Raw genomic sequence first — 12049 nt, forward strand, 5'->3', positions numbered from 1 at the left:
AGCAGCAGCAGCAGCAGCAGCAGCAGCAGCAGCAGCAGCAGCAGCAGCAGCAGCAGCAGCGGGCGCTCGGCGGGCCCGGCGAGGCGCCGGCCTCGCCGGCTTCCCCGGCCTCCGCGCCGCCTTCGCAGCAGCAGCAGCAGCAGCAGCAGCAGCAGCCGCAGCAGCAGCAGCTGCTGCTGCTGCTGTGCGGCGTGCTGGAGAGCGCCCCGAGCGAGGCCGTGCAAGTAATGGTCAAGGAAACTTTGCTGCGGGTGGTCTGCAGCCTCAACATGGAGTTGCCGGAAAAAGACGAAGTCAACACTTTGTTCTTCGACAGGGGGGCTCTGGACGCGCTGCTGCGGCTGCTCTTCAAGCCCGTGACCACTGACATGACCACTGGTCTGCTGCTGCTGCTGCTGCTGCTGCTGCTGCTGCTGCTGCTGCTGCTGTTGTTGTTGTTTTCCTGCTGCGGAGGCGGAGGTAGAGGCGCTTGGGTAGCAAGCAGCTTTGCTGCTGCGCGCTGCGGGGGAGGGGGTCGACGGACCGACCGCGTGCTGCTGCTGCTGCTGCTGCTGCTGCTGCGCTGCTGCTGCTGCTGCTGTTGTTGTTGCTGCTGGCGTTGTTTTTCCTGCTGTGGAGGTTGCTGCTGCTGCGCTTGGTTAGCAGCTGCGCTGCTGCGGGCTGCGGAGGAGGGGGTCGACGGACCGACCGCGTGCTGCTGCTGCTGCTGCTGCTGCTGCTGCTGCTGCTGCTTGTGGGGCGTGTTCAGCTGAGCAGCAGCTGCTGCAGCACGCGAAGCAAATGGTCCTCGAGATCTTTTCGCACTGCGTGGCGGTCCACAGGTGATTATCAAATTGCGCTAGCTGCTGCTGCTGCTGCAGTCTCTTGCTGCTGCGTTGCTGCCGCAGCCGTCAGCAGTCCTTCACCCCTTCTGCTGCTGCAGCTGCTGCAGCTGCTGCTTCTGCTGCTGCTGCAGCCTGTGTCACCATCGCGCTTTTCCCTCTCCCCACTCACTTTCTTGCATCTTTTCCGCTGCACAACTGCGCTGCTGCTGCTGCCGCTGCTGCTGCTGCCGCTGCTGCTGCCGCTGCTGCTGCTGCTGCTGCCGCTGCTGCTGCTGCCGCTGCTGCTGCTGCTGCTGCGCAGGCACCGCTTCAAGCTGCGGATCCTGCGGGACAGCGTGCCGCTGCGGAGTTTGCTGACAGCTTTAACTCCTTCTTTCGACAAGTTTTTGTCTCTTTTTGCTGTCAAGTTTCTCAAGGCCTGCATAGCCCTCAGAGTCAGCAGCAGCAAACTTGCTTTTTCTGTTTGCTGCTGCTGTTGCTGCTTCCTGTCTTTTGTCTTTTGCTGCTTCTGTTTGTTTCTTTTTCTCCTTCTTTTTTATTTCTTTTTTATTTTATTTTATTTTTCTTTTCCCGCGCTGGTTTGTCTCCTTTAGCTGCTGTTGCAGCAGCAGCAACTGCTGCCTCCGCTTGCATCTATTTGCTTCTTCGTCGCAGCAGCAGCAGCAGCAGCAGCAGCTCTGCTGCTGCTGCTGCTCGCATTGTGCTGCAGTCTGCGCGTCTGGGTTTAATATTCCTTTGTTGTCTCTTCTTCGTTTTTGTTTCATTTTTTTTCTTTTTTTGTTTTATTTTTCCGTTTTTGATGCCCTTTTGTTGAATATTTGTTTTATTTCTCTTTTTTATTTCAATTGTTTTCAATTTCTTTCCAAATTGTCTTTTTTTTCTTTTTTTTTCTTTTTTTTCTTTTTTTAGGATCCTTACGTGGACAAGCATTTGGTGAAGACGAAGGTTTTGCGGCCCCTGATATGGATGCTGAAGGTGCATTTTTGCTTTTGCGTCTTTGAAGTTTTTTGGCGAAACTTTTCTCGATTTTGATTCTTTTTTTTTCCAATTATTTCTTTCTTTCATTTATTTCCTTTTCGTCTTTAAATTGGCTTTTTCCGCGCTACAAATCCCTCATTTTGGTCCATTATAGCTGCTGCTGCTGCTGCTGCTGCTGCTGCTGCTGCTGCTGCTGCTGCATGCGCTGCTGGGGTGTACGTACACCGCGCGCAGCGGGCCCGCTTTTGCTGCATGCAGCGCATGCAAAAAGGCCCCAGCGCATGCAAAAAAGCCCCAAAACAGCAGTTTAGAGTTTGCAGACTTTAAGAGTTGTGTGGCGCAGTGCATGCGGCGCGTGCGGTGTACGTACACTGGAGCGCGCGGGCGAGCCGGCGCGCGCGCTGCTGCTGCTGCTGCTGCTGCTGCTGCTGCTGCTGCTGCTTGGGGAGCGTTGTGGGGTCAAACTGCTTCGTTTTTTTTGCTTTTTCTGTTTTCAGGAAGACTTTTTGTCCCCTTCTTCTTCTTCTCGTCGACTCGGAGGTTCTTTGCTTTCTTGCGCAGTTTTGGACTGTCTTTCTTTCTTATGTCCTTCGGGGCTGCCGCTGTCTGTGGGGCCCCTGCCTGTACACCTGGGCGGCCAGGGCTGCGCCCTTGTTGCTGCTCTTTTCGAAGACCCCTTAACTGCTGCTTGGATTCAGCAAATCGAAGCTGCTGCTGCCAAACAAAGAAAAAACCCCTGCCTCGTCTTCCGCGTCAGCTGCTGCTGCTGCTGCTGCTGCAGTCGCTGCTCCTGCTGCTCCTGCTGCTCCTCCTGCTGCTGCAGGCACAGCTGCTGCTGCTGCTGCAGTCGCTGCTGCTGCTGCTCCTCGTGCTGCTGCAGGCACAGCTGCTGCTGCTCTTGCTGCTGCTCCTGCTGCTGCAGTCGCTGCTGCTGCTCCTTCTGCTGCTCCTCGTGCTGCTGCAGGCACAGCTGCTGCTGCTCCTGCTGCTGCAGTCGCTGCTCCTGCTGCTCCTGCTGCTCCTCGTGCTGCTGCAGTCACAGCTGCTGCTGCTCTTGCTGCTGCTCCTGCTGCTGCAGTCGCTGCTCCTGCTGCTCCTGCTGCTCCTCGTGCTGCTGCAGGCACAGCTGCTGCTGCTCTTGCTGCTCCTCCTGCTGCTGCTGTCGCTGCTGCTGCTCCTGCTGCTCCGCCTGCTGCTGCAGGCACAGCTGCTGCTGCTCCTGCTGCTCCTCCTGCTGCTGCTGTCACTGCTGCTGCTGCTTCTCCTGCTGCTGCTGCCGCTGCTGCTGCTGTCGCGGCGGCGGCGGCCGCTGCTGCAGGGGGTGGCGCTGTGTTGCGCGTCCTGGTGCTCTGCTGCTGCTGCTGCTGCTGCTGCTGCTGCTGCTGCTTAGCTGAGGGGTTTGCTGCTTGTGAGGCGCGCAGGATCTGAGGGTTTTCTACTGCGGCTCAAGAATGTCAAGGAGACAGGAAACAGCTGGCAGCAGCAGCAGCAGCAGCAGCAGCGAACTGCCGCAAGCGGAGGCGGAGCAGCAGCAGGCCTTCAGCAGCCTCGGCAGACTCATCAGGGCTGACCCCCATGTAAACCCTCAGCTGCCAGCAGCCAGTTTTAGGGTTTAGGGTTTAGGGTTTGGGGTTTAGGGTTTAGGGTTTGGGGTTTAGGGTTTAGGGTTTAGGGGCGCTTTCTTTCAGAGACAAAATGTAGACGATGATGACTCGTGGTTTTACAACGTGAAAGATGACGACTCTCCCACAGAGTCCTCGACGACCACCCGCGGGTAAACCCTAAACCCTAAACCCTAAACCCTAAACCCTAAACCCTAAGCCCTAACGGCGTCCCTAACCGTAAACTCTGAAGGAACTGCACAACTACAGTCGCCGAGTGGACTGGGGAGGTGACGGGCTTCGACTCAGCGTGCTGCCACAAAAGGTTTAGGGTTTAGGGTTTAGGGTTTAGGGTTTAGGGTTTAGGGTTTGGGGTTTGGTTTCCAGGCCAAGGCTATCTCTCGTCGATGGCTACGATGATGATGATGATCAGCAGCAGCAGCAGGGGAACGCCTCGGGCACGGACTTGTGGGCGGGGGACAGCAGCAGCAGCAGCAGCGCAGCAGCAGCAGCAGCAGCAAACCGGCTCAAGATAAGGCGGCGGCGACGTCGCCCGCTGCGGGGGGACGGAGACAGCAGCAGCAGCAGCAACAGCAGCAGCAGCAGCAGCAGCAGCGACGAGGAAAAGCGGCCGCTCCCAAAGCCGACTGCCCTTATCGGCGGCAGCAGCAGCAACAGCAGCAACAGCAGCAGCAGCAGCAGCAGCGTGGACCTAGATGGTAGCCCCACAGAGGACTCCTTACTTAGTGTCTTCCCAGAGAAGATTGCTGCTGCAGCAGGAGGCCCGGGGGGAGGGGCCTCACTGAGTCCCCGTTCTGCAGCAGGAGCAGCAAAAAAGAAACGGATTGCTGTCAAGATAGGGTGCGCTGCTGCTGCTGCTGCTGCTGCTGCTGCTGCTGCACTTTATTAGCTGCCACAGCACTGCAGCGGCCAAAAGCGGCTTCGGACAGGCCTGGACGGCTTTTGTGGCTGCTGCAGCTGCTGGTGCCGCTGCTGTTCCCGTTGTTGCTGCTGCTGTTCCTGTTGCTGCTGCTGCTGTCATTGTTGCTGCTGCTGTTCTTGTTGCTGCTGCTGCTGCTATCATTGCTGCTGCTGCTGCTGTGGGGAGGAGAGGCCTGGGTTTGCTTTTGGCGCTGTGTCTGCTGCAGCACCAGGCCCGCGTCTAGCGAAGACGACGGAGGCAAAAGCCCCAGCAGCAGCCCCAGCAGCAGCAGCAGCAGCAGCAGCAACAGCACCACGAGCAGCCCCACATTCTCTCCGGAAGGCGGCGGAGGCTCCGATACTGCAGCAGCAGCAGCAGCAGCAGCAGCAGCAGCAGCCGCGGCAGCAGCAGCAGCGGCAGCAGCTTCCGGCACCAAAAGCGAAGAACGAAGAAACAAGGGCTCTTCTGAAGCAGCAGAAGGCGAGGGGGAAGCTCTTTCTGAAGGTGCGCTGCAGCTGCTGCTGCTGCTACTGCTGCTGTTGTTGCTGCTGCTGCTGCTGCTGCTGCTGCTATTCGAGTCTTTGGGCAGTAATAAGTTTGGCATTTTTGCATGCATTTGGCAGCTTATTTATTAAAGTGCTGCTGCTGCATGCATGCTGCGGCTTTCGCAGGCGTGCAGCTGCTGCAGCGAGTGCTGCAGCAAGCTGGGCTTGGCGGGGGAACTGCTGCTGCTGCTGCTGCAGCAGGGGGAGAAGCAGCAGCAGCAGACTCGCAAACTGCTGCCACTAAAAACGGCAACGCTCGTCAGCTGGACTTCCTTAAAGATCTGCTGGAGGAAGATGACAGCGACGAGGAGGCGGCTGCTGCTGCTGCGCCTGCTGCTGCTGCTGCACCTGCTGCTGCTGCTGCTGCTGCAGAGGCAGCACCTGCAGAGCCTAAGCGGAGGCGCATTAATTAGTGGGCAGGAGCAAGGATCAGCAGCAGCAGCAGCAGCAGCAGCACTGCTGGCACGAGCAGCAGCAGGAGCTGCGGGAACCAACAGCATCAACCCTACTGGCAGCAGCATTTGCTGCTGCTGCTGCTGTTTGCGTAGCAGCAGCGAATCCGCTTCTGCTTCCCAGCAGCAGCAGCAGAAAGCAGGAGGCCGTATTACTGCAGCAGCAGCTGCGGCATTGTTTGACTCAGAAAACTTGGGGGTGACCAGTGGTCACCTCGCGCAGCTAACTGTATAGACCATCAGAAGCAGCAAAAAGCAGCAGCAAACAGAAGCAGCAAAAAGCAGCAGCAAACAGAAGCAGCAAAAGGAGCAGCAGCAGACTGCAGCGCAGCGCAGAAGCATGCAGCCAGCAGCAGAAGCCTCAGAAGCGGCAGCAGCTGAACAGCAGCTGCAGCGCGGCTTGCTGCAGCGCTTCAGGTGTACATACACCGCAATTCTCGCAGCCCCAAGTGTACATCCACCTTGCCCATTAGCAGCAAACCTATCCTAAAGAATGGGGGGGCCCCCTGCAGCTTCGGGGGGCCCCCAGAAAGACTAATTTAGGGTCTTCTCTGGGGCCCCCCGGGGGCCCCCAGCTCTAGATTTGCTCGGGGGGCCCCCCTGAAGGGTGGGGGGGCCCACTGGGGCCTCCCAGGGGCGGTGTAGGGGGCCCCCAGGTTCCCCAGAGTCTGAGGGGGGCCCCCGGGGGGCCCCCGAGCTCTAAGGGTTGCGGAAAAAGTTGTTAAGAAGAGGTTTGCTGAGGGGGAGGGCCAGAGACGGGGCTGTGGCTGTTTTTGGGCGCAGTTGAATTGCACTCTGAGGTGTCTAGACACCTGAAGTTCCGCTAGGGCTGTCCCGGAGCTGCTGCTGGCGGCGCTGCTGCAGCCGCTCCGAGAAAAGTGTCTTAATTTAGTGTCTAAAAGAACTAATTAGGGTTTTAAAAACAAAAATGCGTTTAAATTAAGTCCAGATGCTGCACTCTGCATGCGCAGGGGCAACTGACTCGGGCTGCAAGCTGCGCCTGACGGCTGTCTGTACACCGCAGCGAAAGCGCTGCAAACCCGAATGCGCAAAAGCCTTTTGTGAAATTCATTTATTTAAAATCATTTAATTCCGAGTGAAGCAGCAGCGGCTGCTGCTGCTGCTGGGGCGTTTCTGCAGGAACCAGGGGTCAGGCTGCTGCTGCTCCGGAGTCGCTGCTGCGGAGGCCTGGGTTGCGCTGCGCCGCAGCTCTTTTTGCAATTTAAAGCAATTATAAAAGTAAATTAACTTTAATTTATAAAAGTAAACTTCTTTTATTCCATTTAAGAGCCAGTCGAGGTGCAGCAAGCGCGAACACAAGCCAGTCAGCAGCACCCGGAGCTGCTGGTCCAGTGGTCAGGGGGGCCCCGGAGGCTTGGGACTGTCTATTAAGTTGGTTTTGTCCGCGTTTAAATCCCCTTTTTCAATTTCTGTTTCTTTTTTATTATTATTTTTATTATTTATCAACAAATTAACGGCGAAAAGTCCCGGGGGCGCCTCCAGCGCCGAGTGCACAGCCACTCTTAAGGAACCCGCAGCAGCTGCAGGGCCGCGGCGCTGCGCCTTTTGCTGCAGAGCTCTCCCGCTGCTCTCCTGCCCCATTGCCCACAGCAGCAAGTCTCCGGCCCTGGGGCAGGCGCTGCAGCAGCAGCAGCAGCAGCAGCAGCAGCAGCAGCAGCAGCAGCAGCAGCAGCAGCAGCAGCAGCAGGGAGCCTCGGGTGCGGCTGCGGCTCAGCGCCTAGCGTTGGGGGCGCAGCAGCAGCGGGAAGCCCCGAGGGGAGTTGTCTGCAGGTTTGCTGCTGCGGGGGCGCTGCTGCGGCGCTGCCCAGGCGCCAAACCCCAAACCCTAAACCCTAAACCCTAAACCCTAAACCCTTTGCTGCAGCCCCTCCCTGCTGCAGCACAGCCAAATGGGGGAAGAAGGAAGGTCTCAGTCCCTCCCCTCCGCCGCAGAGCCCCAGGCCTTTCGAACTGCAGCAACACCAGAGCCCCAGCCAGTGTGGGGCCCCTCGGGGCTTTCCCCGGGGGCCCCCGGGGGGCCCCCCGCAGTTCTTTCGCCTGCGGGGGCCCCCCCCGCGGCCTCTGGGGGGCCCCCTGCAGCAGCGCTGGCAGCAGCAGCAGCAGCTGCTGCTGCTGCTGCTGCTGCTGCAGCAGGGAGCGGCGCTGCGGGGGGGGCCCTCACGGAAAGGGGGCCCCCAGAAGCCGCAGGAGAAGGGGGGCCCCCTGCTGCGGGTTTTGCTGCTGCTGCGGAAGCCCCGCAGGGCCACGGGCCCGCAGCTTCCCGTGGGGGCCCCCAAAGTGCGCTGCAGGCGCTTCTAGGCAGCAGCAGCAGCAGCAGCAGCAGCAGCAGCAGCAGCAGCAGCAGCAGCAGCAGCAGCAGCGTTGGGGATGCAGGGCAGTCCGGTGGGGGGAGCCGAGAGGCGGGGCCTAGCGGGTATTCGACTGCGGAGGGGAGCAGCAGCCGGGTGGAAGGGAGCAGCAGCAGCAGCAGCAGCAGCGGGATGGACGCGAGCCCGAGCCCGAGCTGGAGCAGCAGCAGCGGCAGCAGCAGCAGCAGGAGCTTCGCGCTGAGCGGCGCGGACCCCGCAGGCGCTGCTGCTGCTGCTGCTGCCGCCGGAGCGGCAGGCGCCGCAGCAGCAGCTGCTGCGCGGGGCGCGCGCGCAGCAGCAGCAGCAGCAGCGGAGGAGAGCAGCAGCGGGAGCAGCAGCGACGGCGCCGCTGCTGCTGCGCCGCAGCAGCAGCAGCAGCAGCAGCAGCAGCAGCAGCAGCGCAGCAACCCCACCTTGGGGCTGCATGCATCCAGCGTTGTTGTGCCCCTCGAAAGAGCAGCAGCGCTGCTGCGCTGCAGCCAAAAAGCCCTCGCAAAAGACATTTCTGTGGTTTTGGCTTTTATTAAAAAAAAGCTGCAGCAGCAGCTGCTGGCAGCAAACTCGCCGCAGTTCCAACTCGACAGACTCGACCTCGTCGTCCAAAAAGTCAAAAACATCAAACGCAGGGTCCGCGCGCTCCTGCTGCTGCTGCTGCTGCTGCTGCTGCTGCTGCTGCTGCTGCTGCTGCTGCTGCTGTTCTTGTTGCTGCTGCTGTTGCTGCTGTTCTTGTTGCTGCTGCTGTTGCTGCTGTTCTTGTTGCTGCTCTTGCTGCCTCTCTTGCTGCGGCTGCTGTTGCTGCTGTTGTTCTTGCTGCTGCTGTTGCTGCTGCTGCTGCTGCTGCTGTTCCTGCTGTTGCTGTTGCTGCTGCTGCTGCCGTTGCTGCTGCTAGTGGCGATGCCGGTGGTGCCTGCCGCTTGGCGCCTCGCCGTGTTGCTGCTGCTTTTGCTATTGCAGTGCTGCCTCTGCCGCCGCTGCTGCTGCTGCTGCTGCTGCTGCGAGACCTCCCAGCTAAGGCCCCTGTGGCTCCGCAGCAGCAGCAAAAGGTGCCGCTGCAGCAGCAGGTCCTGTTTGTTTTCTCAGACAGAAAAAGCAGCAGCAGAAGCCACGGGAGAACTCGAGAGGTGCAGCAGAAGGCTGAAGGTTTTGGCTGAAGAGCCTGACTTGCAGGAGGCGCAGCTGCGGGTTCGCCCTAAACCCTAAACCCTAAACCCTAAACCCTAAACCCTAAACCCTAAACCCTAACCCTAAACCCTGGTGCGTGGATTCTAGGTTTGTGCGAGGAGACACAAAACCCCCAGGAAAGCCTCAGCCTCTTGTTTTGGCTGTGGCTGCCGTGCTGGCCTTTTGCTGCATAGTTTCTTTTGCTGCGTGCCTGGCCACTCTTTGCTGCTGCTGCTGCTGCTGCTGCTGCTGCTGCTGCTGCGTGTCGCTGGGCCTCGCTGCTGCTGGTGGCAGCGCCGCCTGCGTCTCTATGTGTAGCCTCTGGTGGCTTCTTCTGCTGCAGCCTTCAGCAGCAGCAGCCGCTGGGCCGCTGCTGCCGCTGCTGCTGCCGCTGCTGCCGCTGCTGCTGCTGCTGCTGCTGCTGCTGCTGTCGCCGGCTGGGGCTGCCGCTAACTGCTGCGGGTCTGTTTGCTGCAGGACTGCAGCCTTCGCACTTCGCGCTGCACATCAACTGCGCACTTTTGGAGTACTTAAGTAGAAGTGGTTTCAAGTCGACGGCTTCGAGGACTGCGCAGCTGCTGGGCCTCCAGGTGTACATACACCGCAGCCCAGGGGCCCCCAGCTAGCTGCAGACGCAGCAGCAGCTAGCTAGCCGTTGCCTCGCCACCAGCTCGCCAGCAGCTAGCTAGCCACTGGCTATCCAGCAGCTAGCTCCACGGCTAGCTAGCTGCTGCAAGCTGCTGGCTAGCTGCTGGCTAGCTGCTGGCTAGCTGCTGGCTAGCTGCTGGCTAGCTGCTGGCTAGCTGCTGGCTAGCTGCCCGCACAGGCAGCTAGCGAGCCTCCTGGGAGCAAGGGGCTCAGCTAGCTGCTGCTGAGGGCGAGGCAGCTGCGACCACTTTTGGCTAGCTAGCTGTTTAGCCGTTCCCAGCCTAGCTAGCCAGCCGCCTGCATAGCTAGCTAGCTAGCTAGCTAGCTAGCTAGCCTAGCTAGCTGGGCGCAGCTAGCTACTTGCCCAGATGCCTGGTGGCTGGCTGGCCAGCTAGCGAAGCCGCCATGCCCTCCTCACTCAACTGGCCGCTGCTGCTACTCCTGCTGCTACTACTGCTACTGCTGCTGCTGCTGCTGCTGCTGCTGCTGCTGCTGCTGCAGGACTTTTGGGACGGCGAAGTCCACGGGGAAGTTGCTGCTGTAGTCGACGCGCTGCTGAGCGACTCCACAGCAGAGGCTCTGGCCTGGATAGAGACGCACAGCGCGAAGCTCCGAAAACTCAATGTAAAGAGACCTGCTGCTGCTGCTGCTGCTGCTGCTGCTGCTGCTGCTGCTGCTGTTGCTGTTGCTGCTGGCTTTGTTTCTGCGGGCGCTGTTGTGGGTGGGGGTGGCGCTGCTGCAGGTTCTCCTGCTGCTGTTGGCTTTGCTGGTGCGTGTGCTGTTGCTGCTGCTGCTGCTGCAGCTGTGGCTGTGGCTGACTTTGCTTCTGCGGGACTGTTGCTGCTGCTGCTGTTGCTTCGGGCACTGTTGCTGCTGCTGCTGTTGCTTCGGGCAGTGTTGCTGCTGCTGCCGTTGGTGCTGCGGGTGCAGTTGCTGCTGCTGCTCATGCTGCTGCTAGGGCAGCTGACTTATCGATCTGCTGCTGCGTCTGAAAACTCTTCGTCGCTGGCGGTGCTGTTGTCTCTGCTACTGCTGCTGCTGCTGCTGCTGCTGCTGCTGCTGCTGCTGCTGCTGCTGCTGCTGCTGCAGAGTTCTTTAGAGACGGAAGTGCGCATGCAGCACGCGATAAACCTGCTGCGGAAGAAGAAGCCAAGAGAAGCCGTGAAGTATATTAAGGAGCACATCAAGCCAGGCGATTTGGGTACTTCGCTGCCCCCCCTAAACCCTAAACCCTAAACCCTAAACCCCAAACCCTAAACGCTAAACCCTCAGCTCCAGACTTTGCGGGGCTGTGCGCCTGATAGAGAAAGGCCAGAATGAGCTGCAATGGCGGGCTGCCGGCTGGCCGCTGCACTGCCCGCTGCTGCTGCCGTTGCTGCTGCTGTTGCTGCTGTTGCTGCTAGTGCTGCTGCTGCTGCTGCTGCTGCTGCTGCTGCCAGTGCAACTGCTGCTGGCATCGCGGCTGCTGGAGCTCGTCGCCTGATGAGTGTCTTTTCTGCAGGAGCGCTGCAGAGTGTGAATTGCTGCCTTTTGACCTGCGAAGCCTGTTGCTGCTGCTGCTGCTGCTGCTGCTGCTGTTGCTGCTGCTGCTGCTGCTGCTGCTGCTGCTGCTGCTTTGCGCAGAGCGCTGCCCAGACATCCGCCGGGTGCTGGCCCTCGCAGCGATGCTGGACTTCCCCCCGCCGGAGTACGAAGTAAGCAGCTGCAGCGCAGGCCCGAGTGCCGCAAACCCTAAACCCTAAACCCTAAACCCTAAACCCTAAACCCTGAACCCCAACCCTAAACCCTAAATACTGAGCGCAAAACCCTAAACCCTATACGCAAAATTGTGATCCCTGAACCCCAAACCCTAAACCCCAAACCCTAAACCCTAAACCCTAGAGGCAAACCCTCGGGGGGCGGGCTGCTGCTGCTGCTGCTGCTGCTGCTGCTGCTGCTGCTGCTGCTGCTGCAGCACCTGCTGGGAGAGGAGAGGAAGCAGCAGCTAGTGCGGCTGTTCATAACCACTAGTGCTGCTGTCTTGGGAATGACTCGAGAGCCTTTGCTGCCGCCTTTAGTGTTTTCGGGCCTTTGCGCAGTCAAGTCTGGCGCCTGCCTCGAGACTGCGGCCCCCAGGTGGGCCCCCGCCAAACCCTAAACCCTAAACCCTAAACCCTAAACCCTAAACCCTAAACCCTAAACCCTGGTCCCGCAGCGCAGCCCTAAGCCCGCGAACGCCAGCCTTTCCTTCCCCCCAGCCTAAACCCCAGTAGTCCCAAGCCGCTGCGCTGACCGGCGCAGCAGCAGCGCAGCACAGCGCAGCAGCAGCAGCAGCAGCAGCAGCAGCAGCAGCAGGGGCCCCACACTTTGTGGCTGCAGCTGCCCCGCCTGCCTGCCCGAACTCGCGGAAGTGGTCAGGGCCCTCCCAATGCCCCATCGCATGCGCAGCAACATCATTTGCTGCGTCACTGGAGAGCCCATGGTGAGTGGGGTTGTTGTTATTTGCTGCAGCAAATAGTGGTGGGGTTGCTGTTATTTGCTGCAGCAAATAATGGTGGGGTTGTTGTTAT

At 59.7% G+C, this 12049-nt stretch overlaps 4 protein-coding genes across 4 annotated transcripts; 2 read left to right on the top strand and 2 right to left on the bottom strand.

Moving 5' to 3' along the window:
- Positions 1 to 5283, top strand: ENH_00002100 (hypothetical protein; the record flags this gene model as incomplete). The annotated part of the gene is made up of 10 exons (XM_013578241.1): positions 1 to 378; positions 749 to 821; positions 1126 to 1258; positions 1734 to 1799; positions 2300 to 2554; positions 3224 to 3379; positions 3491 to 3576; positions 3791 to 4264; positions 4552 to 4829; positions 4997 to 5283. Coding segments are annotated over 10 exons (2186 nt in total), but the record flags the coding sequence as incomplete, so codon positions are not given.
- A 379-nt stretch (positions 5284 to 5662) lies between these two features.
- ENH_00002110 (hypothetical protein, conserved) lies at positions 5663 to 8891 on the top strand (the record flags this gene model as incomplete). The annotated part of the gene is made up of 4 exons (XM_013578242.1): positions 5663 to 5739; positions 6898 to 7113; positions 7229 to 8318; positions 8772 to 8891. The coding sequence occupies 4 exons, from the start codon at positions 5663 to 5665 to the stop codon at positions 8889 to 8891; spliced, it is 1503 nt and encodes a 500-aa protein (XP_013433696.1).
- A 105-nt stretch (positions 8892 to 8996) lies between these two features.
- On the bottom strand, positions 8997 to 10447 carry ENH_00002120 (hypothetical protein; the record flags this gene model as incomplete). The annotated part of the gene is made up of 2 exons (XM_013578243.1): positions 8997 to 9352; positions 9919 to 10447. The coding sequence occupies 2 exons, from the start codon at positions 10445 to 10447 to the stop codon at positions 8997 to 8999; spliced, it is 885 nt and encodes a 294-aa protein (XP_013433697.1).
- Positions 10448 to 10768: 321 nt separating this feature from the next.
- ENH_00002130 (hypothetical protein) lies at positions 10769 to 11960 on the bottom strand (the record flags this gene model as incomplete). Its single annotated transcript, XM_013578244.1, has 3 exons — positions 10769 to 11231; positions 11377 to 11633; positions 11844 to 11960. The coding sequence occupies 3 exons, from the start codon at positions 11958 to 11960 to the stop codon at positions 10769 to 10771; spliced, it is 837 nt and encodes a 278-aa protein (XP_013433698.1).
- Between the last annotated feature and the right edge of the window lie 89 nt (positions 11961 to 12049).

Source organism: Eimeria necatrix, genomic scaffold (genome assembly GCF_000499385.1).
Source record: "Eimeria necatrix Houghton genomic scaffold, Enh_scaff1062, whole genome shotgun sequence".
Taxonomy (NCBI): domain Eukaryota; phylum Apicomplexa; class Conoidasida; order Eucoccidiorida; family Eimeriidae; genus Eimeria; species Eimeria necatrix.